The following is a 14,884-nucleotide window of genomic DNA, read 5'->3' on the forward strand; positions in this document are numbered from 1 at the left end:
TAAAAAATAAATTCCTAGTTGAGCGAGAGGTGTTATGATAGTTTCCAGAGAAAGAAGCACAGGCTTTTAGATGCAAGTCCAGTCTCTTATCGGAGATCTTGAAATTGACTTTCACGCTCAGCCTTTTCATAGCAGTTCGCAGACACTCATTACTCTCTCTCTCTTATTCCTGCTCCCTTGAGTCACCTGTTTATACAGCCACTCTTCTGCCAGTGATTGAAGTTTGTCTTAAGAAGGCTGATATATCATCAATACTAACCTTGGTGTTCCAAGGTAAGGATTTTGTGTAGCAAGTACCAGAGAGAGGACCTACATGTGGTATCTGTAATTTCATTGTAGTAAAATGCATAGTTGGCTGTCTGTAAACAAAAGCTTCTCTCTGGTGAATAGAAAAAAAACATCAGTGCTATTAATTTCCTCAGTGCAATGAATTTACGTATTGACTTTTTGAAGTAGTTGGACACCTTCCATTTGATAGAAGACAATGATAGAACTGCAGTCAAGATCCTTGTATCTCAAAGTCAATATCCCTATACAAAGGATTACTTTAGTTGTTTTATTTTATACCTCCATGGTATGTAAAGGACTGGGAATGGATCATAAAAGCCAAAGGCTTAAGAAACCTTTGGTTTTCTGATTTTAGATGGATGCTTTTTTATCTCTTGCTTTGACGAAGAGAGAAAATTCAGAAAAGCAAACAGAAACTGGAGAAAAAGGTTACCCAGACAATCTTTCGGCGTTACCATTTTCTAACTCCTAGTCAGTGATTTTATGATGTAACTAATGAGATTAAAATATGAGAAGAGAAAAGATTATTAAAATGATTCAAAGTACTCTTAGATAGCTCAAATGAGTCTGATGTAGGTTCTTCTTCTTAAAAGAAGTTGGGTGATCAAGTAATACGGATTAGCTGAGAGATTTGTCTGCTGAAGTATATTTGCAATATATGTCCATGAACGATAGAGACAAAACATTTAACTGTTGAAAGATCATGGTTTTTAAATCCTTTGGCTTTGCATTTTATTTGTTCAATACTTTCTTAATGGAGTTGAGGGGTATTTTAGTTGCGTCCTTTATGATGCCCTGTTGTGGCTGAACTAAATGAGAATGAAAGACACAATTCTGACAGTTGCTACAAGAGGTTTCCTTTCTGCTGCGTATTATTAGGCTATAAATCACACATTTTGTTTCTCCTAACGTAAGGTTTAGTTGAGTGAAATTCTCTGGCCAGTCAAGTCAGACTGGATCTTTGATAGCTTTATCACCTAAGCTGTTTCATATATGCTTTAACTAGTGAGTGCAATATCTTTGTTTATTCATGTGCATATTACCTGGGTCATAAAAGTTATATGCCTCATTAATGAATAAGAGAAGAAAGAATTGTTACCAAATGACGGAATGGATGATGTTGGCGAGTGCCTGGTCCAACCTGTTCAAAGCAGAGCAGGTTGCTCAGGACCACTGGAAGAGTCTGGCTCCATCTTCTTTTCTCCTCCCAGCAGATACTTAAGAACAGTGGTAAGATCCCCCCGAGCCTTCTCTTCTCCAGCCTAAGCAACCCCAGCTTGTTCAGCCTCTCCTTGTATGACAGATATTGCAGTTCCTAATTATCTTCATGGCTTATTGGAATTGCTCCAGTACGTCCCTATCTTTCTTGTCCTGGGGAGCCCGGAGCTGGACCCAGAACTCCAGATGTGGCCTCCCTTGACCTGTCTTCCTAAATGCAGCCCAGGATGCTGTTGTCCTTTGCTGCGAGGGCACATTGCTGGCTTATGTTCAGCTTGTTGTCCACCAGAACCCCTGGGTCCTTCTCTGCAAAGCTGCTTTCCAAACTGCCGGCCCCCAAGAGTGTAATGCTGCCTGGGGTTATTCCTCCCCAGGTGCAGCATTTGGTATTTCACAGTATTGATAATTTGGGGAGATTCAGTATTTACTTTTACTTTTTTCTGTAAAATAACATTTTGATCTGAAATAGTTTCACAATTAAAATGATAAAATGGAACTTCCTAACAGTTTCAGAATACGTGCAAGGGCAATCATGAGAATTTTTTTTTCCTCTCTGAACATATTTTCAGGGGAAATCCCACCATCCTGCCCCAAACGTCAATAGTGGACTAAAGCATTCTTTGCAAAACTCCTCATGACCTTTAGCAAACACTTATTCTTACTTGTGGGTTGTATTTGGTGTGTTACTTATGCAGGAGTAGTGTAATTGAAATATTTCTTATTCTTCTCCACCTGTGTGGTGTCCAAGACATACATTGCCAACACTTTTTTACTTATTTAGAGCACTTGTACGTTTTTGTTGGCTTTGTGACTAAGCTTCTGATGCTTGCATGCTTTCTGCTCTGTACTTGGTCAGTAAGACTCTGTAAGCGAATGTCAGTGAATGTCTACAATAAGCAGGAATTAAGAAGAGAAAAAATTACAGGATTTTGAATATTTACTTTGATGCTTTAAAAAGTCATTATTTTTAGAACAACTAGTGGTTTGGTTGATTTATCTTTTGGGAAATACACTGTTGCTCTTCATGGAGTAGCAGAAAACTGTGTCACACCTTTCCTCATTCTTGGTAAAAGGGAAAATCAGGGTCTGAGGACTGCCCGTTTGGGAACATTTCTAAGAATCAGTGTGCTTTGTGAAATGTAGAAGTCAGAATTTGTGTAGTCAGATTTGAACCACCAAAATCATAGAATCATAGAATGGTTTGGGTTGGAAGGGACCTTTAAAGATCATCTAGTTCCAACCCCCCTGCCGTGGGCAGGGACATCTTTCACTAGATCAGGTTGCTCAAAGCCCTGTCCACCCTGGACTTGAACACTTCCAGTGATGGGGCATCCACAACTTCTCTGCGCAGCCTGTTCCAGTGCCTCACCATCCTCATCATAAAAAACTTCTTCCTTATGTCCAATCTAAGTCTACCCTCTTACAGTTTAAAAATGTTGCCCCTTACCATGTCACTACAGGCCTTAGTAAAAAGTCTCGTTCCAGTGCCTCACCATCCTCATCATAAAAAACTTCTTCCTTATGTCCAATCTAAGTCTACCCTCTTACAGTTTAAAAATGTTGCCCCTTACCATGTCACTACAGGCCTTAGTAAAAAGTCTCTCTCTGTCTTTCTTACAAGCCCCCTTCAAGTATTGAAATGCCACACTAAGGTCTCCCCGGAGCCTTCTCTTGTCCAGGCTAAACAACCCCAACTCTCCCAGCCTTTCTCCCTAGGAGAGGTGTTCCAGCCCTCTGACCGTTTTTGTGGCCCTCCTCCGGACCTGCTCCAACAGGTCCATGTCTTTCTTGTGCTGGGGACCCCAGAGCTGAACGCAGTACTCCAGGTGGGGTCTCACCAGAGCAGAGGGGAAAAACCACCTCCCTCGACCTGCTGGCCATGCTTCTTTTGATGCAGCCCAGGATAAGATTTGATTTCTGGGCTGCAAGTGCACATTGCCAGCTCATGTCCACTTTTTTGCCCACCAGTATCCCCAAGTCCTTTTCTGCAGGGCTGGAGACACTCACCTTCTTGACGGCTGCTTCTCACCTGCCACTTAGAGGAGCTGGAAGAGGCAGAGGGTCATGAGGCTTAAAAAGGGACAGAAGGGTCTCGTCCCCCAGCAAGGCTTGCAGAGCAGAATCGAGTCCTGCGTCCCTGATTAGGAAAAGCACAGGCTGACACAGGCTTGTCCCCCCAGAGAGGGACCCAGGAGGACAGGAGAGTGGCAGATGGTCTCTGAAATCCACAGCACGCTGTCCCCAGCCCGTGCTGCCACTGAGGAGGACAGCCTCTCCCTTCAGCCTGCCTCCCACAAGCACTCCCAGGGCTGGGTGAGGAGCAGGGCTGCAGCCTGGCCTGGTTGAGAGCCCATCTGGCATTGGCTTCTTCCCCAGGGACTTTGTCCTGGTCCATCCCCAGCCCCTCTCCGTGCGCAATGGAGGCGGTGGGAGCCCAGATGGGGCTTCTGAGACAGAGGAGGCAGCGACAGCACTGCCGAGGTCCCAGAAAGCAGCTGGATCCCTTGTGTCCCAACATGAGGATCCCTCCCGCGGCCATGGGGATCCCTTCCCTCCTGCTATGGGGATCCCGTGCCCTGCTTGGCGCCATAACCCCACCCCCTGCTGCCTCCCTCCAGCCCATCTGCCATGAACATAAGCGGTTCAAATTCATAGGAGGTGAAGATTATCAGAATAACTGCAGGTTGTACAAATCATTTAAAAGTTTAAAGAGAATTTTAGGAGCCCAGCTTTAAAAGCCCACTTTGCAAACCAGAGCCTGTATTTCTTCATGTTTTCAAAATTTTTAACTAAGCGTATGTAAGAAATTTTTTCATTATCAGAAGGAAATGATAAAGAAATTTTGTGAAATGGTTCTGTTTCTAGGTATGTTATTTGAATTGGATTATATGGTCTCAAAGAATGATTAAATAACTTGATTCCATTAGAAATATCATAAGGAAAATACAAACTTCATTCTAGATAAAAGCGGGCCACTCAATGAAGGTGTCCTTAGTCATGACAGAAAAAGCAAAAGCCTCTCCGCTGTACCCAATGCACAGAGAGTTGCTTTATGACACAACTTTTTGTCTCATCCAGTTTTTATTGTATTTTTATTTGAAGTTACTTAATTTTTTTTTCCACCCCTTGAAAATAAGTGTTAATTTCCTATGGAACTGGAGTTCAGAACTAGTGGTGCATGCTGTCTTCTGCTGATGTGGTGGTACATGTTTCCTTTTGATGTCTTCTTTTTTCTCACTTGAAACTCTCTCCTTCTTTTGTCCCAGTATTTTTCTTAGTGGAAAAAAAGGCAATAGTAGACTTGAGGATCAGGAATTTGCCATGAGAAATGTAGGATATCCTCTAAGATGCATAACCTCTGTGTTTGTAATTACTGCAGTGCTGCATATGATGCCGTCCTTGACAGAAACGTGGCCATTAAGAAGCTCAGCAGACCATTTCAGAACCAAACTCACGCCAAGCGAGCTTACAGGGAGCTGGTCCTCATGAAGTGTGTGAATCATAAAAATGTAAGTTTTCAGTAGGTAACCGGAGAAGTGGTATGTATATTGGTTTGTTAGAAAGAAAATTGTTTTGTTGGGTGCCTTTTTAAAACAAAAGAAATTAAAAGTAAATTATGCTCAAGGGCTACAGTCTTTCTGGTACTATATGCCCACGTGAGAGACAGGGATCTTCCATGTGCTTATTTAAAGGCTATGCCAAATGGGGGTGCTGCTCATAGGGTTAGGGTGATAGAAGGGGAGAGAATAGAATACGTTCTTGTCAACTCCTTATCCAGAAATGCTGTTGGAATCCTGGCTCCATCCTCTCGTCACTGGGATTTGTGACTCAAAAGCAGTGTCTCTTGGGTTGGAGTACCCATGCACAAGCGTCACTCCTTGTTCTGGACTTCATCTGAAACCTAGTCATATAGATGCATTGTATAGATTGTACAAGATGAGGGGTCGTCATGGTGAAGGTTGCTGCAAAACTGCCAAAGAAACTCAAGAACCGAAAGCACTTTTCCATTCTCACGTATTTGTGTGTAAGCTAATGCTGTGGAGCCAGGGACTCTGAAGCCTCAAGACATTGTGCCATTCCTTCTAATCACAGTGTTCTTGTTGAAATAAACAGCACTAGCTGGTTCTAGACTTTCCTGCTTCTTACACCCACTACCTATTGTATAACATTTAGTATCCATAACAAATGAAAATATTCCTACACTGCAGCAAAAGAGTTATTCCAGGGCTGTATGTTGATTGTAACCATCTATCTATTAGTTAGAACTATCTGCCTGACACTGTATAAGCTTGCTTTTTTGTAGTGAGATATGTAGGATTGCCCCATTGCATTGTCAAGGGATCTCCCAAGGATTTAATTTTCCTACAATTCCTCAATTTCTGTTGTGGCTTCGTGCCATACCTGTGTGCCCCTTCCTTTTCATTAGGAGTGAATTTTTCAGTTTGCCACATGTTTATTCTTGCCTCAGATCCTGAAATGACTCTTTCTCCTTATTCAAAGCATAAATGAGCTTGAAAAGCATGATGTAAGGTGAGATTTGACACTTATTCTCAATCACAAATTCACATGGGAAGAAAAAGGACTGACCCTAAAATGGCAAACAGCAGGACTTGTCACCTATAGTGTACTCTGCCCCACTTCTGGGCATTGACTTATCCTTACATTTCCACTGTGTTGATCAGGACTGTACCTGTCTCTTCCCTATTGACTTGGATGGAAACTACCCTCAGTCAGACCAGTGCACGCGGCTTTGAAAATGCAGGGATGAGTGAGTAGTTCTCCCTGTAGGCGGGAGAATGATGCATTCTCTCTTCATGTTTTTAATGGACTGGAAAGAACAGAGGGCAGCAGAAGCAGTATTAATTTTAAATATATAATTTTAAAAATGCTGCATAAGAGCTGATAACAGCACCACATTGGTTGAGTCAGAATTTTAATCTGTCTGTACAGAGAAGTGCAAAGGAAGGAGAGGATTGTAAAGGCACCTGTGCGGAGGCAAGAATCAGTCAGAATATGTGGAGTAGACATAAAAAATATTGAACCATTCCTGTTAGAAAGCCTAGAGAGGTGATGGAAGTGGGGAGGGAGGCATTCAAATGTTGTCTTCATGGCAGCTGTGCTGATATCTTCTACCTCTGTTGCCCACACAGAAGGAAAGCACAGGAAATTCAGATCCCTGAGGTCACGTTTTTCCTCTATGCTGTTTCACACATTCTTATCAGTGTCTTTCAACAGCCCAGCCCATTTAAAAAAAATAGAAAAGGAGTTGCAGTATGCAAGATGTCTTTGCCCAGAATGTGTCTACCATTTTAAAGTGCTTCTACTAAAAAACAGTACCTCTCATGATGGAATTTGTGTCAGCGTCTGTACGTATGTGCCCTCAAAGGAATTGAGGCCATCTCAGAGAGAAGGAAGGTCTTCTGTTTATTTTCAATAAGATGGTCCTTGATTATTTGTGCCCTCAGATGAGCATTCTTCACATATAAGAAATTTCTGGCTATAGTACAAGGACTGCTACGCTAGATTGAGCTGAAGTTGGTCTTTGAACCTCTAACTTCAAAATTCAGAGGACCGTCTCACCCTTAGCATTTTGGTTTGTCACTGATCATCACTACTCCTTCTCTCAGAAACCGTTTCAAGTGCACGTAGAAGAAATCTTAGAGATCTGCGGTATTTTATTTTGAATGTTGCTGACTTTTTACTGATCCATAAAGTGAGAAGTGTTAGTATAAATTGAGCAGTGAAAAAACGGAGTTTATCCTTTAACACACACTTCAAAATGGGTTCAACTGCTTACTTTTATCACTTCTCTTCATCCTTTTGTCTTTGCTTTTCAGATTATCAGTTTATTAAATGTCTTCACACCACAGAAATCTCTGGAGGAGTTCCAGGATGTGTAAGTAACACAGGCAGTAATTAAACTAAAGCTTTAGAGACGTGGGGCATTATAATGTACCTTGAATGCAATAACTCAACAAAATGCAAAGGTTATAAGCCCCTCTAAAAAAGATCATGTGTGGTCTACACGGTGGGTAGACAGATATTCTGCATTCCCATATTGAGAGCACTTTTGACACTTATAAGGTGCCAAATACTGGGTTTCCTAAGCACTGTAATAGTGTGCAAAGCCTGCTGGTGGCTCTTCTTGAGAGGGTTAGTGTGTTTGCATTTGCCTTCACATGCAGAGGAAGAGGTATGAGTAGTTAAAAGGGCCTGCTTTTGTGTTATTAGTTTGCTTGGGAAATGGTGCTTGTTATGTGATTCCCTGACGTGTGTGAGGTTTTGAAATGTGGCACTTCATTCTGAAATAATTTCCCGTAAAAGAGACTGATGTGAAACGTTTCCTCATTTCATATTTGTTTCAATATAACCTTTGACTGCATAAAATTACTTGCCTGGGGAACTAGTGCTAGGTGTAGAGGACAACTAGCATCTCCGCTGAACATTGCCCTATTGCAGAAGCACTACTGTGCATAGTGTGAACTTGCCCTAAATGAAATTTTATTCAGTGTTTTACATAGTTGTACTCCTTTTATCTTTCAGTCTTTCCCATATTCTGTATACATTGTGTGGAAATGTATTCCCATTCTGTACTCTAATATCAGTAGTGGTAACAGACAGATAGCAATGGCTGAAGTCAGGCGACTACGGTTCTGGTTTTGGTATATGGAATTTCCACATAATATTGTCACTGCAGACTTGTGCAGATCAGAGGAGGTAACTAGTGCTGGAGAGACGACAAGGCATGCAGTTCACATTGAAATGGAGAGCTATTGTTTTCCCCAAAGTTTGAGAGTACTTTAAAGTAATGTTACAGCTATGAATCAGCTGTGCTTGTGAGATGTCTCATAAGAAATGAGCTGATGTGTTTAACTTACCACTAAAGGGGATTGGGTTAACATCCTGCTGAGGTTGTCAGTGAACCTTATTTATCAGAAGCACAAGACCAGTTAGTTGTAATGAGAATTGTGCAAAGTCATGCAATCTTAGGAGGATTTTTGGAGACATTTTGCATGGGGATGCATATTTTAGCCTCTCAGACATCTCTACTACTTTCCGATTCGTACATGTACTGTGGTAGCCATTCCTCATAATGGTCAAAGGCCAAGCAGTCGTGTCATTTGCTGCTTGTGGCTCTTCTGTTTTCTGCACATTACAGTGTCGTGCTACCTGTTTGCCCGTGTAGGGTACAGTCTCTGTCATGGGGAATGCACCAAGAAAGGGCCAGCAGTCGACCTGTTTTGCTGGGACACTAAAAGAATGGTGTCTCTGCAAAGAGATGGTGCAGTGGGAAACAAACACCACAATGGTACCGTTGTGAGTGGGACCAGTCTCCAGCTGTGTTACTCCAGTCATCAGAAATAAAGTGAATTTTGAAGCAAGAAGAGGCATTGTTACTCATTTGAGATGATGCTGTCGTTCCTCTTCAACACAGACAATAATCCTGTGACTTTGCTTTTTCATTCAGTTACTTGGTAATGGAGTTAATGGATGCCAATCTGTGCCAGGTCATTCAGATGGAGCTAGACCATGAGCGAATGTCTTATCTACTGTACCAAATGCTCTGTGGTATCAAGCATCTTCACTCTGCAGGAATTATTCACAGGGTAAGGGGTCTTTGGTTTAAAACTTAAGGCAGCATATGACATCATCGTGAAGACTTCAGAAACCACTTGAGTTTCTTGTGTACTGTGGATCAAAGCCGTATCTCCCAGTAAAATTACTATAAACTTACGAGTCATAGTCCATCCCCTTAGCAGAGTAGCTTCATGCTTGTGCTAGGGATGAGATTGTTTGTGAACTTAATCAGACAAAAAGTTAATGTGATTATTAAAAATAAATAATAACCAAATAATAAGCACTGGAAATAATCAAAGATTATGATCTCTGAAATGTGTAGATAAGTGTTATTTCTCCTGAAAATGCAGCTGGCTACATCTACCACACATGACATTCAGACACTTTGAATTGATGTTGTAGTGTGGTCCAAGTATTGCTTGATCAGGATCTGCAGAGGTCAGGGCATATGGAATTGGCATTTGCCATCATTTCTGTGTGCTAAAACAAATGAAAAGACTGCTAAGTCTATATTAAATGCATCCTCTCATTTTGTTTTTCCATGTCAGAGTCTGTGTCTGGTAAGGATGCAGTACCTGGCTGTGAATGCCAGAGGTAGTGCTATGTGTGATTGCTGACAACAGAGGGAACGATTCATGTGACTGTGAGCAGGAGGAAATTTGAATGCATTGAAAATATCATGAGTTAACTTCTTTATTGAAATGTGCTTTTACTAACTTGGGGTTTCCAGCTGAAAAAACAAATCCAAAAATATTTCCCTTCCGTTATGAGAGGAAGAAAAGAAGAGCTGATAAAATGGGTTTCAAAGTGGGTGTTTCTTTACAATATACAAAGGTCTCCTTTCTTGGCATGTTGTATGTTTAGCAAAGGATGATAGATTTGGCTTCCAGATAGTCATCCAGTAAAGGATGAGTTGAATTATTATAAATGAAGCATTAAGGTATCTCCACACGTACAGTTGGAATGTCTTTATTAGGCTCACAGCATTAAAAAAAAAAATACTCAGAATGGTTCTCTAATACTAATCCTAGCTTCTTGAACTGCTAAATGCGATTAATTTAACACCAGTAGCTCCTGCTATCCAGGTAAAGCCCCACAGTATGCCAAGTTAGAACATCTTCCAGAAGAGTTTGCTAGAGAAACAGTAGCAAGGTTTCGCTATGTATTTACAAGTATTTCTGATAGTAACTGTAAGTGTCAGAAGAGTAAAAGAATATTTGAAGGGTGACCTAAAATATCAGTCCATATCACATCTATGCCTGGCTTTATGAAGGACAGTCATATGTCTTTTCACTATCTTTTGTAGGATTTAAAACCAAGTAATATTGTGGTAAAATCTGACTGCACGTTGAAGATTTTGGATTTTGGACTGGCCAGGACTGCAGGCACTAGCTTCATGATGACTCCATATGTGGTGACGCGTTACTACAGAGCACCAGAGGTCATCTTGGGAATGGGCTACAAGGAGAACGGTAGGGCTGCAATTTCATACCAAGCACAGTGTGACCTGAAGTATAAGGTCTGCCCCTGCAATTGTAAGGGGCACCAGAAGGAGAAAAAGAAAACGTAATGAGAAATGACATCTTGAATTTAAAAGGCAGGTCACTTAGAGCAGTTTCTCACTGTTGTGTACTGCAGCTACAGAATGTATTTGGGATGCAATGCTGGTGAATTTATCAGTGTGGGATTGCAGAGTAATGAGAAACTTGTTCTTAGTTATGGTTGAACTTAACAAATACAATTAGCTCTTTCTGACCAGAACGTCTTTGGCTTCTGTGGCTGGGGACACTGGAATTGCTGAACGAGTGATGTGCTCTAAATTTGAGTCTAGGTCTCTGAATTGTTTGAGGGAGGAAGACGAGGTACAAGCTGAAATAGGGAATCCTAGCCCTTCCAGAATTTCTCCAAATCCAGAGCTAGATCTGAATTTCAGGAATGGTTTCTGTCTTTATGATAGGTTTAACTAAAGTCCCAGGTTTTACTGACTGGTTTCATGTGGTCAGGATCTAGGTATAAATTTTGCAGTTTGAGTCTTTTTTTTAACGGAAAGTAGAGTTGGAGAGAAGAGGAAAAAGCTGAAGCTAAAAAGCCATGCATCTAATTTGTATGTAATCTCCCTAGATGTAAATAGGATTTTTCTTTGAACAGTCTGTGAGGGATCGGGATACCTCCTGCTCCCTGGAAACATTGTGAAAAGCAGGTAGAGGGTGCTCGCTATAGAGAAGGAGGTAACGAAGAATTCACATTTTGCAGGGAATGAAGGGAAAACTTTGTAAGTGATTCTCATTTTGTAACAAAACTGAGAATTGCATCTGAGTGCCAGGTAGACCAGGCAGTAAAGGAGGGGATACAACATATAGTGGAGAAAAATCTGCTATGATTCAGATTCTGCTGTCAAAAGCTACCACTTGGCTATTTGACAAGGAGACTTTTCGATAACAAATACAGTAAACGTCAAAACCAGGAATTTATTAAAAAGTCTCCTGCTTAATTTACATTGAGGAGGTTAGCTAACCTGCAGGAGAACTTTTATGAACAGCCAACTGCATCCTGCAAAGGGCAGTGAAACTGATTTGGGGAGCTGATTCCATGACTTAAGCAAGAATAAAGGCATGCTCACACAACCTCTTCCAAAATTAGCAAGTCTCTTCATGAATTATTTGTAATGGTTATGAATTTACAGTACACATTTTAATATGAAAGTCTAAAAAGTAGAGAATTATAAAGCAGAGGCTAAGTGTACAGAATAATTTCTGCAAAAGGAATAACCTTCCTTAAAGTATTTTGTAACTGATATTTTTGATAAGTGCCATTAGAAATTTGAACTAGGCTCAGCATGCTTTAGATAGTTCCTTAATCAATATCTAGAGTTCCTTCTATTATGAAATGAATTATTTTGCGTTTATTTTTTTTCCTCTCCAGACATTTAGTAGAAGATTACCATTGTTGTTGTTATTGTCTCTGAAAGGACAGAGAAAGCACTTGCTTTTCACATGATTAAAATCGCACCAAGAAAAAGTTAGACACACTTTTGCGATGAAGTACACAGCTAGGAAGGTACTAAGAATGTTTGCCACATCCAAAGGTCCTGGTCAAATGCCCATTGAAGTTAACATAAAGACTTCCTTTGACTTCCCTGGGCAATGAAACTGGCTCAGGATGAATGATCTCATCTTACTTGTACAAAGCAAAAATAAAGTAAACGGAGAAAGAAAACAAAATATTTGAAAATGAAGGTCAGCTGTCTGAGGAGCCGGTCTGCTTGGAGGCTCTGATCCAGCTCCCAAGGAAGTCAACAGAAAGGGTTGTTCTTTGCTTCCCTGCTCTGGCCTATGCTGTCACATTACTGAAGCTCTTCTACTTTTTTTTCCTCTTAACTGTGTACACTGCCTGTGTAAGGACTGTTCACTGCTTTCATTTTCTTTCTGCACTTGGTTGGCTAAAGATGCATAATTATCACCAGTTTGCTGCACTTCTGTGGAAGGTCCCGAAACTGTCACTATGAAGAAAACTCTGCCACTGCCTCAGGCATGCACTTGCTGTCCCATGCCCCTGATGCCTGTACCCTCCTTCTCCCAAATGGAACATTTCACCTTTATTTTGTTTTACCAAGAAATGAGTTGGTTGTTTGTTTTTTTCTTTGGTTTGTTTTGGATTGCTTTTGAAGGATAAAAAGGGGGAAGAAAAAGAGGAGAAACTGGTTGTGTAGGTGAAATCCACAAAATGAGGATTCAAAGCTGAGAAACAACGTAGTCTTTTAAAGCATTTGAAAGAAGTTTTTTCCCCTTCACATGGAATACAGGTCTTTTCTTTCTGTGCATACTGTGTCACTATCTATCTAACCTTTTTTCTTGTAAGACTTAAAGGGCAAAAAAAACCCCCACCCAAGTCAAGCAGATAATGTAACTGTGCATATTACATCTAAAAGCTGAAGGTAGGATCAGGAGGATAAGAAATGCTCTTAGTCTTGCTGGTACTTGTCCTGTGAAGTGTTTGTTTTAGTGTTTATTTTGAGTACCTAAGCAGTAAAAAGCAGAGTCCACACAGGTCATACTCCCTAGTTCTTTCCAGTCGGTATGTAGGTACAGACAGATACATATAGATAGGTACCTATAGATGGGACATAAGTACAGATCCTGAAGCAGGAGTTTTAAATAACCCTTAAGGGTGGTATTTATCCATATGGCCTTTACTCGTGTGAGCAGTTCCATTTGGAACTTCTTGTGTACTGCTGCAGAAAGACTCAGTCCTGCAGGACAAATCTTAGAAACTGCCTGGCTGCAGGTAGGATTTATTCCAGATGATAATTGTCTGGGGTTGGTTTTTTTTCGCTTGTGGTTTTTTTTTTTTTAAAAAAAAAAAGTTGTTTTTTCACCATAAACTCAGTATATACCACGGGTCTGTGCGGATCTTTACTTGCTAGGTGTGGGCCTTTTCCCAAAAATGTTGATTTTAAACTTTTTCCACCGTTGTTACTAACTACCGTTGAACTGACTGACACAGTTTTTACTTATTTACTTATTTATTTTAGCTTTTGGTGAGACGTGAAAAAACACCCAACAAAACCACAAAACAAACTGTACTGTTCTGATCAACCTGCTCTTTTTCCCCTCCTTTAGGAGTGAAATGTCGTAGTTAACTTTGCTTTTTTTTCCTCCTTCTTCACTTCCCTGTCTCTGCTGTTCTAGTGGATATATGGTCTGTGGGATGCATTATGGGAGAAATGGTTCGCCACAAAATCCTCTTTCCAGGAAGGGACTGTATCCTTGTGCCATTTGCTGCAGCTTCACCTATTATTTGTTCCTCTCCTCCACCCCATCCCTTTTGCCATATAATGACTATACCAGGACTGTAAAGATAGAAGCAAAAAGTTGAATCCCAGAGGTACGAGTAAATGAAAATAGCACACTACCGATATGAACAAAATTGAAAAATGAAAAACAGATGCACAGAACTATTTCAGTCAAATAAGTTACTTTATTATAAAACATGTAATCATTCAATTTTATGTAGTCTTTATGTCATACTAATAAATAATATAGAAAACAAGCATTACGATTGCAAATTGGATAGCTTTACTTATTATTCTTCAAAGGAAAAATAAGAAAAAATAAAAGAATCCTAACTTGGCCCATCTGGTTACTGTAAATCTGTTTTTCTGCTTTTATGTTTTGGAAATAGTGACTTCATAACATTTGTGGTGACATCATAATCTTTTGCTTGCTAATGCATCATGGATTTGGATTCATCTCAATGCTGTATGGGCTTAGAGTTGAGTCAATACAACATTTTTTCTCTTTAAAACAAAATGAAGAATTTGACTCACCCAGTTTAAGGCAATTTTTATCTGCTGTGGTTTCCAAATTGTCCTGAAATCAGATTCTCTTGATTTAAAAATGGACTTTCCTTTACTTGCATGAGGTCTGTGTCGTTAATTAAACTGTATTTCCTTCCCATCTTGTTCTTCTTGTCTTGGGTGATATTATTTTTACCACTTCCAAGGTGGTGAAAGCAATATTAGAAAATGAAAACAAAAGAGAAGGTGTCTGCTTAGCCTTCGATTTATCACAGGCTAAGCCAGGCAACTTGCCTGCAATGGCTGGGAAGTGTAAGTAGTGTGTATTTTGCCCATCAGAATAAAATGCAGCAACAGAACATGTTTTCCACTTTCAGAAACAAAAAGGCATATTATTTTCAGCAGGTTGGCAGAAAGACACCATAAAAATCTGGCATCAGCAGACACTGGCAGTTGGTGTGGAGAAAACCCAGCTTTTACAGACATGTAAAAGTGGAAGTAATT

At 40.5% G+C, this 14,884-nt stretch overlaps 1 protein-coding gene across 1 annotated transcript; it reads left to right on the forward strand.

Annotated features, from left to right (window-relative positions):
- Positions 1 to 4,891: 4,891 nt before the first annotated feature.
- LOC104072544 (mitogen-activated protein kinase 8-like) lies at positions 4,892 to 13,844 on the forward strand (the record flags this gene model as incomplete). The annotated part of the gene is made up of 5 exons (XM_009572052.1): positions 4,892 to 5,015; positions 7,344 to 7,402; positions 8,975 to 9,113; positions 10,391 to 10,556; positions 13,773 to 13,844. Coding segments are annotated over exons 1-5 (460 nt in total), but the record flags the coding sequence as incomplete, so codon positions are not given.
- Positions 13,845 to 14,884: the final 1,040 nt, after the last annotated feature.

Source organism: Fulmarus glacialis, unplaced genomic scaffold (genome assembly GCF_000690835.1).
Source record: "Fulmarus glacialis isolate BGI_N327 unplaced genomic scaffold, ASM69083v1 scaffold41800, whole genome shotgun sequence".
Taxonomy (NCBI): Eukaryota; Metazoa; Chordata; class Aves; order Procellariiformes; family Procellariidae; genus Fulmarus; species Fulmarus glacialis.